This window comes from Numida meleagris, chromosome 3 (assembly GCF_002078875.1).
Source record: "Numida meleagris isolate 19003 breed g44 Domestic line chromosome 3, NumMel1.0, whole genome shotgun sequence".
NCBI lineage: Eukaryota > Metazoa > Chordata > Aves > Galliformes > Numididae > Numida > Numida meleagris.
Genome location: NC_034411.1, coordinates 110,397,798 through 110,415,309, shown reverse-complemented (window position 1 = coordinate 110,415,309; position 17,512 = coordinate 110,397,798). Strand labels below are relative to the sequence as shown.

Sequence of the window (17,512 nt, the reverse complement as noted above, 5' to 3'; positions counted from 1 at the left end):
TTTTTATTCCGGTTTTGAATCCAGCATTTACCATCTTCAATTTCAGCCACGCTTTTATATGTGCCTGAGGGTGAACTTTATACATCTCTTTATAGATTAGAAACACAAAATGTTATCACACTGCCATCTGGACTGATTTACCCTTATATCGTCACAGATTTATGATGATTATATTCAAGCACTTAGTGTTTTCTTTTTCAAACATTTCAACACAGTAGCCTGGTAAATCAGAACTTCCTTTTGAAAGGTTGATTGGTGCAAATGTCTCTAATCACATACGAACTGTAGTCAGAACTCTATTCAAAAACGTTGATGCTGGTTGTTTTTTTTTTTTTTGACTTACAGAAGGACCACACATGTTGTGGTTCCTTAATGGTTGCATAAAGCTCCGTCCTGTTTTCCCTGAATACTGATCATTTCCAGAGGTAGTAGGTAACGCTTTGTAACTTTGCCTTCCCCTTTTTCCTCTATTAAAGACTTCCAGGAGGTAATGGCTTTTTGGCCTGACTGCTGATTTGTGCTTTGCCGGTGATGATAGAAAGCCTCGTCCTCTATCTATATGACAACAAGGTAGTGGAGGTGCTTTTCCTGTTTCTTACATTTAAAATGGAGTATTTGCTGTAAGGCACACTTAACTGCTTCACTGTGGACTTCTCTTCCTCCTGCTATTCCCTACCTCAAAACTTCATGTTTTTAAGGCAATCTGATGATTTTTATTTCAAGTGATGCTGAAAGTTCAGGTCACCTATTCTGAAATGGCTTTTACACATTGAGAACTGACTTCACTGGGTTGGACTCTAGGATGAAATGTTAAGTTTATGGCAGCCTTTTGGGGATGGTCTGAGCAGTGTAGAGGCTTATCAGTAGGTATCCTTTCAGTGAAAGCGTACCGGCGGCATGATGTGGCTGATCGGGTCCAGCTTTGCAGTAGGGAAATCACATTTCTTTCAACTCATATAGACCTTACAAGCTTCTGTTATTACTTATAATGGGGAAGACCAATAAAAAAAAACAAGAGGAATTGAGGCATTGGGAGTGGTGAGGGGCTGGAACAGGCTGCCCAGAGAGGCTGTGGATGCTCCATCCCTGGAGGTGTTCAAGGCCAGGTTGGATGTGGCCCTGTGCAGCCTGGTCTAGTATTAGATGTGGAGGTTGGTGGCCCTGCCTGTGGCAGGGGGGTTGGAGCTTGATGATCCTTGGAGTCCCTTCCAACCCAAGCCATTCTATGATACTTCAGTTTGGCCTTAACTTGAGGTATTTTGACCATAACCATGTGTTTTAGAGAAAGATGAAAGAAACTTAGCAGGAGATTCACAGGATAATCAACTTTCCAAAGAAGATCTCATTGTAAGTTTTGATGCTTAGATGCAGTTTTAAACCTCTGATCATGAGTTATTTCTTTTAAAACACGTTTGAATGCTAGCTCTCGAGGATCCAAACGTGTTTGAATACTAACAGATAATTGTTGTCCATGTGAGCATTCAGCTATAAGACTATTGAATGAATTATGAATTTAATTTTCTAGATATTTGAGTGTAGTCTGACACAAGTTTTCTGTCCTGTCCAGACGTTCTAACTCTGTTCTTTTCTGCTTTGATTTGGCAAAGGAATTGGATAACAGCTGATATGGGGCTCTTTCCTGTACCCAATAGTTGATTTTTACAAAACTGCTATGGCCTTTCCCGTTGACCCATTGCAGTATAATTTCCAAAAATTATCAGGGATGCAGCTGATAGATGACTAGGCGATAGATTCACGCGAGAGCTAATGCTGGAAAGGGATGCTCACAGTTCGATGGTTTCATCTTCCCTTATTACATAGCAATTTAGTTATTTTTGATAGATGTTAGGCTGGTAGAGCTGGTCAGTGGGCATTTTATTCTTCCACTTAGTTTGTTCTAAAGCTGCCCTTTGCACATCTTTTGCTCTTCCTAGCTTGTCCTCAACATCATCAACTGCAAATGAGTTATATGAGTACATTCTGTGCAAAGAAAATTTCTTCTAAGTGGGGGATAATCCAAGAGATTTGCTCCACTTTCTGTAGAAGGAAATAAGTGTGTCTGTTCTTCAGAGCTCGACTGAAAGCATGAAGGGTTCCACAGTGGGCTTCTGCTTTGCATCAAGGCATGCAAGTGACATGTAACGATACTGTCTTATGGTTTTGATGGCATCTTCGGGGTATTTTGCCTTGACTCTCCTGTTGACCTATAGCATTTAAGTCTCATGTTGATTTAATGGAATCTAAGGTCTTTTTTGGCATTCATAGCATTTGAAATAGATCCTGCGGTCATTTTTTTTTTTTTTTTTAATAAAATCTTTTCTGGTGGAAATAATTCAGTGAGGCTTGCCTTTGGTATGGTGATCTCCTGTAGGTATTACTGTCACAACACTGAAGAAACTGGGACTGACTTCAGCACTTCAAAAATCACAAATTCCAGTAAGATTGGAATCATACGCTGGATTCTTTGACATTTGGGAAGAATCTTAATATCAGGGACAACAAGTACTTCAATTAGGACTTGTTCTTCTTGAGATAAGAAGTGTTAGCTCAACCTTACCACTTAGCTAAAAGAAATAGCTTACCTTTCCTCCTAAAGCTCTCCCCTCTTTTGTCTGATGACAATCTATTCCCTATTGCCCAAGCTTGTGATTTAGATGTCATCTTCAATTTCTCCGCTGCTGCTGTTTTCTTCAGGGCAATTATGGCATGTCTTGCTGTTAAACAATTTGCAAGATAACAGTATATTCTTCAAACTGCTAAATCTAATTTTATGGCCACATGATTTATTTTCATTAACTCTGAAGGAAGTAGGTTTTGGTTTTTCTTTGAAATGTGAACTTTTGGAAAACGTCTACACAGTTTCTTGTTGCCCTGTGATTAGGTAACCTGTGCCTGATAGAGCTTACTGTCCATTCCAGGAGGAGAGAGAATAGGATGTAAAATAAAATACATAATCTAAATCTAAATTTTTATGGGTGGATAACACTTAAGATCAAAACGACAAATTCTTTTAGTTTAGGCATTTTTTCTAAGGTGAATTTCACAGGCATTGAGTTATGTGCTCTGTCATCAGTATCAGTTGAAATATTAAATATATTCTCACCACTCTCTTTCGGTTTTAGAAATGTAGAAACTTTATTTCTTCTGGAAAGAAGAAAATAGTCGATGTCAAAAGTGTTGTACTTCCAGGTGGAACTGAAGTGATCGTACAAGCAAGTCTTGTTTCTAAGCTGTAAGGAATATTCCCGAAAACTTATGCTGAGACAGCTTATGAACTTTATCAGCAGAGTTGAATTCTGGTTGAGCTCTGTTCAATCATTCTCAGACAAAGCTGAGAGCAATCTCTAGACTCTGCTGCTTAAAAGGACAGTCTTTTTTTTTTTTTTTGATTTATTTTTTTTTCCCCTCTAAAGAGGAGGTTCGTGTGGACTGAATTCCCTTGTATGAAATGGGCATGTTTCCCGGGGAAAACATGATACTTCTTCACTAATCAGGATGGAGCCTTATCCTGCAATGGGACCTACATTTTGGTCTTTTCGCCACATCATTGCTGTTCTCTACATGGACAAAAATAGATATAGAGTAAACCAACCCAAAAAGTCAATTATAGGGTTTTATAGTGATGTACTGTGAAAAATTTGGTCGTGTTTTTCATTATACAGAATGTTCTTTCCGAAGACATAAACAGAAAAAAAGCACATATGTTTGATTTTAAAAATAACTTTGCTTAGCTGTTTAAAAATGCTGGAGGCATTTTGGATGGTTCTAAATGATCAGCATCGTAATTATATGATAAAAATTCTGTGTAAAGATCTATCTGGTTTATAATTATTTAACTGTTGGGATTTGGGGGTTCAAGAGGTATACTTTGAATTTTTTTCTCATACATATCTGAGAAGTCTGGGCTATTCATCTTCCTCTCCTCTCTAATCAGGAAGTAACTGTTAAATCTGTGATGTCAGTTTAAGGGGAATGATTTAATTTTAAAAGTATTTACATGTGAAAGAAATTGGAATGAATGAAAACAGTTTGGTCCACTTCCACTGGCATTTAAACCAGTGATTATGCTAGGATAGCATAGTGAGGGAGAGATCTTGAAGTAGTAATTATTGTCATAGTATCAAAGCAATAAAAATTAATAGAAATATTAAATGCAAGCAGTGATGTTCAGTTGTGGGCGCCTGGAGCTGAACAGACAAATCTTTATTTGGACATCTGCAGAAATGTGGTAAGGCTGCCATAGGTGTGGAGCTCTGGTATGTTGTTGTCTTCCTTCCCATTTGAAGATGCTCTGCGCTTCTGCAAGTTGTTCCAGATCTGTGTAGGTTTATAAATATGGACACTGATATTTAAAAATTAAAAAAAAAAAAAAAAATCCTAACAGTTGTATAAATGAGAATAACTACTTCTTGCAGAATAAATACTGCTAATACTTTCATTCATGCTGTTTAATTTAAATCGCTGGATTTAATACTTGCTAGATGTAGCTTTGGGCCTGATCCAGTTGCTATTAAATTTGGTGGGAACCTTCAAATCCTTCATTTATTTATTTGTCACTAGCATGGTTTCCGACTGAATTTGCTTCTTGATTAACTTGACACTGATGCTAAGCAAACCGTTTACTTAGGCTTGCATCAAAACACTTTTTTTGCTTTACTCTTGTGTTTTAAAGAAAAACAAATTCATAAAAATGACTGTTCCTTGAAATGAGTTAATATATACAACAAATTTATCAAACGTGTAAGAATAAATAGACACTGCTGAGTAAATGACTAATTTTAGTAAGCGGTCTATCTCAAGTTTGAACATGCTTTGTCTTTCCAGAACCATGACCACAGCCAAGGGGTACCATTACATGGCAGCACTTCTCAGCTTATGCACTGTTCTCCTGCTTCTCTCCATTGTCACTCTGCATCATCCTTTTTATTTCTCCAAGAAAGCAGACCTTGCCACCACTGTTTCATTTAGTTGCCATATTTATGAGGTGCTTCCCCTCCGTCTCCTTTACATGTCCTGGGTAACCCAATACATATTTCCTCTTGCTTTTTTTTCCCTCTTCAACTTGATTTCCCCAAGCGGTACCATGTTTCACTTCCCTGAGCGTCAATATTGGACTCATTCTAAATGTCTTCTAACTTGTGCATGGATCTTTCAGGCTTCCTTATGCTCTAACAATGCCATTGGATATTTCTTCAGTTTATGCCTTTTAGTGCCAAAAAGGCATTTTAGATTAGCTGGCCTGACCCGTGTCAGTTATAAAATACTTCTGAAAATGGTGGCAAATGTTTGACTAAATCTTGTCTTCCAAAGTGGAATCCAGACTCGATTTTAAAATAAGAAAAGATGGTGAAACTACTGGATCTCTTGTATTTTGTTGAAGAAATTAATCTCTTAATTAAGCGGCAGGTAGAGTAGATCAAATTCAAGTGTGTCTTGTGTTGATTTCTAGCCACTTTGACTTTCTCCACTCTCATGCGTCTCTTTTGAGGAAATTTACCTTCATTGGGATATCGAGTTGCTTCCCAATTTGTGTTTTTTTTTTTTTTGCTAAGCTAGACATTTCGAATTCCCTCAGTCTTCTGCTCCATTTTTTAGTCAATAACTTGTTTATCTTCTTATGTCTGAAAATTGGATCCTGTCAGGCATAGAGAGGTGAACTAACTTTCCAGTCTTACACCTGGTGATCTCATTAAACATTTTTGACTTAAAATTGTGCTGGGCATTCCTATTAAATCGACTGTCTGTTCTAAATCTTAAGTTCTTCTCAGCATTGTCTTCTAGCATATTGTCAATTTCTGCAGTTATGGCATGAGTTTTTCCCTGAAATATGAAGCGTTACTTTGGGATCCATATCAAATTGTGTTTTGTTTGAATGGACTCTTATTTTCTAGGTAATCCAGATAATGTTAAATGGCTGCTCTCTTATACTAGATCTGGGCTGGATGGAAGCTGACTAGGGTAGGCAGTTGAGCAGCTGTGCAGGTGCCTGGCTGCTGGCTAGGGTCAGCCCACCACAGCTTTTTGGGTTTTCTATTCTGCCAACTTAGAACCTTTGTCCTAGATTCAAACAGGTGTTTGAATTTAAGTGTAGAGTCTTGCACCTGGGGAGGAATAACCACATGCATAAGTACAGGTCAGGGGCTGACCTGCTGGAGAGGAGCTCTGCCCAGAAGGACCTGAGGGTCCAGGTGGACAACAGGTTGGCCATGAGCCAGCAGTGTGTTCTTGTGGCGAAGAAGGCCAATGGAATCCTGGGCTGCATTGCACAGAACATGGCCAGCAGGTAAAGGGAGGTGATCCTCCCCTCTGGTCTGCCCTGGGGAGGCCTCATTTAGACTACTGTGTCCAGTTCTGCGTTCTCCAGTTCAAAAAAGGCAGGGATCTCGTAGGAGGAGTCCAGTGGAGGGACACAAAGATGATAAGGGCCTGGAGCATCTCCTGTACGAGGAAAGGCTGAGCAACCTGGGTCTGTTCAGCCTGGGGAAAAGAAGACTGAGGGGGGATTTTATAAATGTTAAAAAACATCTAAAAGGAGGTGGGAGGCAAAGGGATGAGGCCGGGTTCTTCTCAGTGGTGTGCAGTGACAGGACAAGGAGTAATGGCCCCAAACTTGAACACAGGAAGTTCTATGTGAACGTGTGGAAGAACTTCTTTATGATAAGGGTGATGGAGCACTGACACAGGCTGCCCAGAAAGATGGGGAGTCTCCTTCTTGGAGATAGTCAAGACCTGTCTGAATGCTGACCTGCGTGACCTGCTGTAGGGGACTGCATTAGCAGGGGGTTGGACTCAATCTCTTGAGGTCCCTTCCAACCCCTGCGTTCCTGTGATTCTGTGACAGTGTAAGACAACTGTCTTACAAGATATTTAAAATACACATATGGCCTCCTGAAGTTGGACAGGTGAACCTGAACATGAAAATAAAGAGAGCATTGCTTGGCCCTCCCATGGTGCTAAGTGTTCTGTAACTTGATCTCTCTTTTCTGACTGCTGATGTTTTCTTTTAATCTAAACTGTGGAAGGACTTTCCTCTTTAGTAAGACCTTAATGATTTAGAACCCACAATCTCGTTAATAAGAGGCAAACAGTCTGATGATAAAAACCAGTTTATAGTCTATTTTCTTATAAAACTAGGCTAAAGATGTTCAAGGGGTAGCCCAACGCTATTCTTGAGTCTAAATGTATGAGCAGGTTGTAAACCCACCTGGAAATACCTTCATTTTTTGAAACAGCAGCTGAACAGGTAGATGAAATTCTCTGAACAGTTTTGTGAGGGAGATGGTCACCTTCATCTGAATGGTCAGCAAGCACGATCCCCAAAACACATTTGATGGCTAAATACCCTCAAACTGGAAAGAGAACTGATTGCTTGTGGAGTAGAATCAGTTTGGTGTAGTACATGAGTTATCACGTCATTTTTCACTGAAGACAAACTAAAAATTTATTGATACCCATTTCAGAATGGAGTTGATGTTCACTTCCTTGAAGAACAGTGCAGGCAATTAATGCTATCAGACAAAAAAATTCATTTACAGATGCTACACTGAGAATAGTCATTTGAATAGTCTTGTATGAGTTCTTCACTTATTCAGTGAAAAAGTAGGAAAATCAATATATACTTACTTAACTTTATACGTTGAAAAAGCATTAACTGACAAAGTTAGTTGACTTTTCCCTTGCTAACAAATAACTGACAATTGCAGTTGTCTTTCCCCAGAACATGACGGGTGGATAGGGGCTAGAAATGCTGCGGTAAGAAATGCTACGAACAGAAGGGCTTTTGATTTCAGTGCATGCATTCTCTTGTTTGCCTCATGCAAAAGGCATGCTTTTTTATTTTCTTGTAGAAACTGTTCAAGTTACTTGCCAGAAAAGCGGTGTTATTAATTTTATACAGATCCAGCTTCCCTTGGAGAATGTTATTGTTGACACTTCTGAGGAGGTAACTCAGCCTTCTCAGCCAGTTCATTCATTGCACCCTGAGTTATATTTACTTAATGCAGTTTGAAAACCTCCTTGGCTACTGCACAGCATATTACATTGTTCCAAACCAGAAGTCATTCTTTCTGTTTTCAGCGTTACGCTTTTCTTATATGTACTACTGTTTCTATTTCCAGTATTCTTCCTTGTAGATTTATTGTTAATCTTCAGTAGTGCAAGCTGGCAAACTTTGGTATGTTCATCCAATAATTCCGAAATATTGTTTCCTTTCTTGAAGAGTGTGGCAGAAAAATCAAACCATAAGGTTTGATAATCCTGCTGATCACTCACCAGAACAAGGTCATTTGTTTGCCTTATTTTAATGCAATACTATTAATATTTTTATTTTGAGTTGCTGGTTGGTGCATCACACCAAACGCTTGCATTGCTTACCTTGTGGATGCTGGCTGCTTGTTGCTGTTGTAGCACTTTGAGGCTTAGATCATTTTTGAGGTAAGGGCTCTTTGTTGCTATGGTCATCCTTTAGAAGCCAGAAATCAAATATTAAGAGACTGGGAGAGAGTTATAATGATGTATGGATAGGAGTTTGCTAGAGAGATGCACACTTGTACTTCAGTCTGTTTGCCACTGACTGACCGTATGCTTGCTAAGGAACTGATCCATAGTACTACCAAGTGCTCATCAGTGATGGCATCTTCTAGTCATAGAATCATAGAATGGTTGGGGTTGGGAGAGACCCTTAAAATCATCCAGTTCCAACCGCCTGTTATAGACAGGGACACCTCCCTCTAGACCAGGTTGCTCACAGCCCCATCCAGCCTGGCCTTGAGTGCTTCCAGGGAGGGGGCATCCACAGCCTCACTGGGCAACCTGTTCCAGTGTCTCACCGCCCTCACTGTAAGGATTTTTTTCCTGATATCTAGTCTAAATCTACCGTCTTTCAGTTTAAAGCCATTTCCCCTTGTCCTGTTGCTACATGCCCTTATAAACAGTCCCTCCCCACCTTTCTTGCAGGCCCCCTTCAGGTCTTGGAAGGTCGCTATAAGGTCTTTCTGGAGTCTTCTCTTCTCCAGGCTGAAGAGCCCCAGCTCTCTCTCCCTGTCCATGTAGGAGAGATGCTCCAGACCTCTGATCATCGTTGTGGCCCTCCTCTGGACCCTTTCCAACAGCTCGAAGCATCTAACAGTTGTAGCATCTAATACTCAGAATATCTGTTTACAATTTATTTGAGTAAAACTCAGATAATATTTCAAATGAATAAATAGAATAACTGGTTTGGGATATTATGAGGAAATGATCTACTGAATGAGACCTATAAGAACGAAATATAGAATAATGGAATCGCTAAGGTTGGAAAAGACCTCCAAGGTCATCCAGTCCAACTGTGCACCCACCACCAATGTTTCCTTACTAAACCATGTCCCTCAGTACAACATCTACACTGTTGTTGAACACCTCTGGGGATGGTGACCCCACCACCTCCCTGGGCAGTCCATTCCATCACCTGACCAGAACACTTAAGGTATTTTGAGGCAGACTCATCCAGCTATCTTTACTATCAGTTTCTTGCTTCTAATTTGTAAACTTTTGCATACTTCTGTACGTTTGATGAATGTATTTGAAAGTTTGTTCGCATAAGGAACAATCTGATTCCTGCCCATACTCATTTTTTTCACCACTCCGCTTTTATCCAGTGTTTCTTAGGAACCCTTGGTTTACTCCATCTGCAGGACAGCTACTTTTTGAAGTGCCTTTCTTCCATATTCCTCATGTATTAATTCTCTTTCACTCCATGCTGACAGCTTCTCTATGAGCACAGAAACCCTTCAGGCTCCAGCTTTGAGGTTTATACTTGGGAGTTATCCTGTGCTCTTGTTGCACCTAAAAAAAAAAAGTACCAAAGCAGCAGCTGAGTAGTGCTGGAGTCATGGCTCTGATGTTTTCCAAGGACTGGCTAGTCTTTATTTCCAGCGTGGGCCTGCAACAAAGTCTCTAAACCATCTTTTATCTTCCAAAATAAAAGCAAGCTTTGCTGGAGGTGTTCTTTTTTGAAATATTTTTTGTAATTTTCCAATCTTTTGAACCCTTTTAACTTATAGTGAAGCAGATGAAAAGGCACACTTACTTAATACCCAGTTTGTATTCTGCAGTCTTGTTGAGGGTGTATGGTAAGGGTGATGGAGCACTGGGACAGGCTGCCTACTGAGGTGGTGGAGTCTTCTTCCATGGAGATACTGAAGACTCGGCTGGACACCCACCTTTGTGACCTTCTGTAGGCTCTAGCAGAGGGCTTGGACTCCATGATCCCTTGGGCTCCCTCCCAACCCCTGAATTCTGTGATTCTTTGTGTTGATTAAGAGCCCTTGGGTGGTAGTTGACCACTACCTGCATCATTTCCATGATAATGGAAAAGTACACGCTTGGGGGAAGTTGGAAAACCTACAAGGTCCAAATTCTTAGAGGTTTCTTAACAGAATGAAATAAAGAGCATTGGATTCCCTTTCCGTAATGTAACACTACAAAGACCGTACACCTTGTGGCTGTATCCTTGGACCAATAGCACCAGGTCGATCAGTAATTGTAGAAGAGGTGCACGTATTGACCTACGTGCTGGCTTTTGGATACACAAACTGATGAGGAAAAAAAACCCAACATAATTTATAAAAAGAACATTTTAAACTACTGAGGTTGGCGTTTGACATTTACATACAGACTGATATACATAGTTTTTAACCTTTGAAGTTGTAAGACCACTAGACTAAGAAAAAGGAGTATGCTTTTCCCTTTAAAGCTAGTGTATCTGTGCGTGATGTCCCAAAAAAGGATACCTCTAGTTGATGTTAATGTTTTTCCTTTTGGTTTTCTGAATTCATAGGTGAAACTTTTGGGATTAACTGTTGCCCTAAGACGTTCGGAGAGTTTATGGTGGTAGTCATTGCTAATTTAAGGAAGGCAGTATTAAATATTTATATTTATCCCAAAGAGCTTTTGATCATAGCTCCATCCCACTCCATCTGAGAAGCCAGCATTTTTCTCCCGTCTGTATCAACAATCCCAACTTCTTAGATGTTGGAGATCATAAATAAGTATTTAAAGATATCTTAAATCTGTTTAGTTCCACAGATTGCTCTCTATTCCCCTCCTCCGTGCCACACACGTGCATGCAGAGGCAGAGCTTGGTGGCCCCATAAAAACTCAATATTGACCCTAAGGCGCTCTGAAAATCCACTTTGAAATCTCGGTTTTATTTTCTTCAAGTTTTTAATGGTTAAAGTTCATATTCACAAGTATTTAAAAGGTGTGGATCAGCACCTTATTTGCAGTGTTATTTAAAGTTTTCGGTGTTCTCAAATCTGCTCTGAGGTTTTTCTTTCTTTTTTTTTTTTTTTATTGGGTTAATTTTAGTGGGATTTTTTTCTTTTTTAATCGAAAAGTATTTCTTTGTTCGTATGTCTAAATCTTGAAAATTCCCAGGAGAGGAATTTTCACATTCTGGAGTTTAGAACAGAGTTTTGCAAGACGCCTACTGTGTTTGGCTATTTCCACCTTAATAAGAAGGGCTTTATGTCTACTAAACCACTATTTCTACGTTTTTATGGAATTGGGTAGTGCCCAGTTCCATAAAAAGCCATTGTACCATAGCTGTAGCAGCAGCATTTCTGCAGATCAACTACGTGAAGTAATTGCTGGTCAAGGAACTTAAAAACTGATTATAGAAACTTACCGAAAAATGTTCTTTTTTTTTTTTTTTAAGCTAAGGTTTTATTGTAGGGTGTTATTTTATTTTGTTGTTGTTCTTGTTTAAAAGTAGGGAGTAGGCTGCAATAGGTTAGGTTTGCTCGTGCCATCTACCTGAAATATTTCTTATATTCACAGACACTCATGTATCTTGCAGAACGAGAAGATAAAGAAGAAGGCTCGCTAATCTGGGTCTGCAAAGGAATTTTCTGAATCACTACTGAAATGTTTTGAGAAGTAACATCATCAGTTGCAGGGTAGCATTCTGAAGCTGGAATATATAGACTTAACCCCTTTTTTTTTTTTTCCCATTACACTAGTTGTTTAATAATTTATTAATTTTATAATATTTTTATCCTGAATAATTCCAGGAACTTTTGACTTTAATTGGATAACGAAAGAAGACTCTTGTGATGCTGTTTCAGTGCTGGGAGGTGTGTTACTCAGGTAACCTTGGTAGTCCCATTGGCACCTGTTGCATCTCAAGAGTGCTTAGTGCCAAAGCTCCACGTTAATCCAGGATGAGGATGTGATACAGCACATCTGTAGCACATCACTGTTCTTAAAGCTTGCTCCCGCTTGATTAGCATGAGAGTACCAGCTCTATACAGAGCAAATCAATGTCTCACAGTGCCAAGTTGGGGAAAAAATATTTTTTCAAAAGCTTAATAAAGGAAAGAACTGAATAGCACAGATACCTGGCAATATTGCTGATGTTACGAGGACTGCTGTGTACTCATCTGCCAGCAGCACAGAGGATATCTATTGCTCATATGTGGCAGCATTTCTCAGTCAGTGCTCTCTTAAGGACTTCTGAGGTTGTTAAGAGTGCCCAATACAAAAAGGTTATTATGACAAAAAAAGTTGGTTTCAACACAAACGAAATTTCTTCTGCAGCAGTTGTGTGTTTATTTTATAGTACATAGAAGAACATCAGCCCGTGAACAGCAACTACTCATATATCCAAATAGCTGCTTTATAAATATAATAAAAATGAGTCTGTTAAGCCCAATTTGTTCTTCAGCAGGATTTTTTTTGTACGGTACATGTGTAATTTTGCAAGAATGAATTTCTTGTAAAATCCATTTTATAGAAGTTGGTTTCCTTTAGAAATGTTTTTGATCTGGTTTTATAAATGGTGTGAAGTATAAATGCAACATGTGTGGCACTGTGAAACGCTCGTGAAAGTTGCAGAGAGATTCGGATATTCTGAAGCACTGTGTGAATATTGTTAGAAGTTCTCTGTGTGACTCTGTCTGCGGGTCTGCTTTGTAAACGTGGCATTATCTTCTGAAGTCAGAATGGCTGTAGGTAGGAATTGTCAACATGTAGTTTGTATTGGAAGTTAACTTGTTCAATACTAATGAAAACATGTAATTTGTTGTAAGGATTGGGCGGGATCTCTGCTTCAGAGGCGTTGTTACCTGGGGTGTAAGTCTCAGTAGTCCTCAGCCCAGGAGAGACACGGACCTGATGGAGTGCATCCAGAGGAGGGCCACAAAAATGCTCCCAGGGATGGAGCACCTCCCTGCCAGGACAGGCTGAGAGCTGGGGCTGTGCAGATGGAGGGAGAAGGCTGGGGGGAGAGCTGAGAGCGGCCTTCAGTACCTAAAAGGGCTGCAGGAAAGGGGACAGACTCTTGAGCAGGGTCTGTGTGACAGGACAAGGGGAAATGGCTTCAGACTAAAGGAGGGGAGATGTAGTTGGCTGTAAGGAAGGAGCTGTTTGCAGTGAGGCGGTGAGGCACTGCACAGGGTGCCCAGAGGTGGGGCTGCCCCGTCCCTGCACACAGCCAAGGCCAGGGGACGGGGCTCTGAGCACTGACGGAGCTGTGCTGTCCCTGTGCATTGCAGGGCTGGCACTGATGGCCTTTAGGAGCCCTTTCCAACTCAAATGATTCTATATAATGCCCAGCTTCTGTATGTTGTAGCATTGATTTATTTGCCATCTGTTTTATAGTACGCTCGATACCTGAGCTCGAAGCAGAAATTGCAAATTTGGGCAGGGTGTATATGTATCAGAAACAAATATATATTGTTAAAGAAAGCAAACATGACTTCATTATATTTTCCATGGAAATCTATGATTTTTATTGTAACGTTTTAGGTTGAGCATCGTTTAAATGCCGTTTGCTGGAAGGATTTTCTTGAAATGGCCAAACTGAACTTATTTTCCATCTCTTAACCGTCAATATGGCTTTCTTACAAAAGGAGAAGAAAGAAAAGGTGGTGTCAAATAGAATTCCCGTCTCCCATGATTTTTTTAACATAAGGGAACACCAGCATTCAGGGAGTGGAAGTGGCATCATCCCACCAGCTACTAGACTCATTAAGTGTAGCATTTAGCCTTGAGACACTGTGTTTTTGCAGAAACACTCTGTAGTTTTGTGTTTTTGTAGATGTAAAATCCCGTGATCATTATTATTGTTCTCAACTTAGAAAAAAACAATACTTTTTTTTAATTGTGTTAATTTTTGAGTAGATGAGCAAAGCATTTTTCTGCATGCAACACCATGTGTCCATGGCAGCCGTCCAGAGGGATCCTGCTGGACTGGAAGAATTGGAGGGCATGTGAGAAGCTTCAGGTATTAATGTCAATTTACTGTGTATTTTTATCAACATAACTCTAATTATTACAACTTCTGAAGGAGAATCAAGTGAAGATAAAAGCACAGCTTTTAGGTACCATCAGACAGCCTCATGTCGGCCGGAATGCTTTACCTGCTAATGGTACATTCCTACATTTTTGCCTTTGTTTACACTTTGTAACTGCTGAAGGTACTGCTGTTTAAACAGATCCAGGCTGCTGAAAGTTACCTTGGATCTTTTTGATCTGAGGTGAGCTGAGAGCAAATAGGCTTTCCTTCTTTCCTTTCATCTCTTTTTCCCTTTATGTTGTAGGTAGCTGATAAATATCAGTGCTAACGGATGGAATTACAGCTGTCGAAAAAATCAGGGCAAATCTGAGCAGCTTTTAAACATGGGAAAAGTGTATTTCATGCCATATGACTTTAGTACAGGTGTATATAGAAGTGTTTGACCTAGTAGGCCTTTTTGGGAACAAGGGTGTTATTGCAAGTCTTGCTCACGAAGATAACTTTTTATCTTTGATCTGGATGGAACAGCTTTGCTTTTGACTCAGAGCAATGGTCAAGCACAAAACTGCATTTGAGCTGAACCAGTTAAAGAAAATGGAAGTCACTGTCAGTCACGGAGTACTTGGCCACGAAATAAATGGCCATGGGAACGTGGTGCCTGACATCTGCCAGCTCAGCTGCTGGGTTGTTGGATAAGCCATGGGGCAGAGGAAGAAGGGCTCTCCCTTACTGTCAGCCAGGTGGGTGCTGAGGAAGATGCTGAACGGGACCAGAACCCCGGAATCCACTGCTGCTTCCTGGCCTCCAGCCAGGCTTTGTTACACTGCTCACCCACCCACAGCCTTGCACCCCGTCTCTCTGTCTGCTCATCAGCCCCTTCTTCATCCAGTTCATCTTCCCCGTGGGCGTGCAGGCATCAGAAGGCTGCTGTCCTCTTTGTTCAGCTGTGGTCTGTGCGTGCTGCTTCCTCTGGCTCCGTTCCTTCATCCCCTGCTCCGCTCTTCATGACAGTAATGCATTTGGCATTCCCTCAAGTATTAAGAAAACTGGAGAACGTGCATCTACGCTCCTTCACTTCTAATTGTTACTCACCTTCTCCTGTTCCCTTATTGTTTCCTGTGTATTTTAGCCTTTTTCCCCAATATTCTTATTTCTTAAAACCTCTCCCGTTAGTAGATGAATGAAGCCTTCTGTTCTCCTTTAAAAATATCCATAAAGCAAAATCCATGTTCCATTGATGTGCACGTGCAGAAAAACCCATGTGTATTGGGAGAGAATATTCCTTTTGTCTGCTCTCCTTTCTTAAATGTTCATAAAGTCAAGTCTACCCCTACTACAAGCCTGAATGGACTGAGTTCTTGTCATTATGTTTTTTCCTGCAACGTTTCCATGCTTTACCGTACTTAGTAAGTATCTTTGACCTTGTTGAAACAAATGAATTAAGCTTAATCATTCTTTGTAGCACTGCCCCAAATCTTTGAGAACTTTGAAAAATTAATCATTAAGGTACAGTTATAAGATAGGTATCACTAACTGATGGTTTTTTTTTAGGGAAAAAAAATGTCTCCAGAACTTTTTATAGCTTGTCTAAGCGGGATTACAGAGGAGCTGAGGTTGGGAAGAACCTCTGGAAATCATCTGGTCCAAGCAAAGTCTTTTCAAAGCACGGTCAGTCAGAGGAGGTTGCCCAGGACTGCGTCCAGCTGCGTCTGGAATACCTCTGAGAATGGAGACTGCATAACCTTCTCTTAGCAGCATGTTCCAGTGTTTGACCTTCTTAACAATAGCTTTTCCCCTTTCTTGCCATATTCAGCTCCAGATGGCATTGGCTTTCCCCACCCCATCTTTGCACCTTTGAACAGTGTCTCTTCTCCTTCTGGGTCAGCTGGGTCATGCGTCCCTGCTTCTACATCTTGTATGTCTGAATTAATTTTTGGAGCTGCTTGTTCATCCAGGCAGGCTTCCTGCCTTCTTCGCTTTTGGTCATCATTACAACTGACCGTTCTTCAGCTTGGAGGAGGAAATCCTTGGAAATCAGCCAGCTTTCTGAATCCCTCTTCCCTCCAGGGTCATTCCATGAGATGCCTCTGCAGCCTTCTGTCCCTGACAAAAAGATGGTGAGCATTATTCTCACATTCTGGTTTTTGTCCCCGCTGTATTTTTAGATTTTCAGTTATAACTGGCAAGGTTTAAGCTTTCCTTCACTTCTTTTTTTTCTTTCAATCATATGTAAGTTTCAGCTTGTTAAATTCATATTGTAAAACTAATGCTGTTTCCCAAGCCTTGGGGATATCCTGCCCGTGTAATTACAGGTCTATGCTGCAACTATGCAGACACGATTATTACCAGTAGTATGAATAATTGCAGCACTTGGCTGGCTTGTGGTCAGGCACTGTCTAGTACCTAGATGTGGAACAGTTAAAATAATAAAAAAAAAAAAATAGAACAGAACAGAAAGTTGCTTGGATGTTTTTAAGTACTGCTCCTGATGGGCAGTTTTGCTCTCTGTGGTTGTGCAGGTATGATGAGATTGAGTTGACAATACATCCTGCATGGCTAAAACTCCTGGATTTTAAAACACCGTTCTGACTGAAGTGTGAGGATAGTTACACGTGCGGTTAGAAGACGAGGTTTTCACAGGGAAGAAGAAAATAAATGGATATTTAGAATACAAGTGCAAAATATTGGCATGTGAATAAGCTATCACTTGGACCACATCAAGTGAGAGAAACCTTTAGAGCAAATCTGAGTGGCATCTGTGTGCACAGCTTTCGTTTCATGCTGGTTCCCCTTTTTGTTTAATTTTCAACCATCTGGCCTGTGCTTGATTTCTCAAGGTTAAATGGCAAACACCAGTGCCTCGTGTTGCCTATACAGTGTACTTGGGTAGTGCCCAGAGTCTGGTTGCATTGCTGTAGGATATTCAAAAGGAATTGGTTCTTCCACTCTGCTGCAGAGCTTACTGTGTGAATAGCAATGCAGAACTGTGTGTGGAAAAGATGCCTGATGGCTAGTACCATCCGTGGAAGCTCTGCTACAGGTTCAGAGTAGCAGGAAGAATACCTGAATCCAGAAGATCATCGTAGAATCACAGAATGGTTTGAGTTGGATGGGACCCCTAAAGGCCATCAGTCCCAGCCCTGCAGTGCACAGGGACACCCATAGCTCCATCAGTGCTCGAAGCCCTGCCCCCTGACCTTCAATGTGATGTTATGTGTAAAATCAGAACCAAATGTC

General features: G+C 40.5%; 1 protein-coding gene across 6 annotated transcripts in view; it reads left to right on the top strand.

The window, feature by feature from the left end:
* SUPT3H (SPT3 homolog, SAGA and STAGA complex component) overlaps positions 1 to 17,512 on the top strand; it is a 272,370-nt gene that overhangs the window by 58,378 nt on the left and 196,480 nt on the right. Inside the window, exon 1 of one of the 6 annotated variants that reach the window (XM_021389658.1) lies at positions 477 to 570. The exons of the other annotated variants lie outside the window; for them this stretch is intronic. Coding sequence (XP_021245333.1) covers positions 560 to 570 — 11 coding nt within the window. The 5' untranslated portion in view covers positions 477 to 559. Of the gene's footprint in view, positions 1 to 476; positions 571 to 17,512 lie in introns of those variants that run through there. 6 annotated transcript variants of the gene reach the window in all.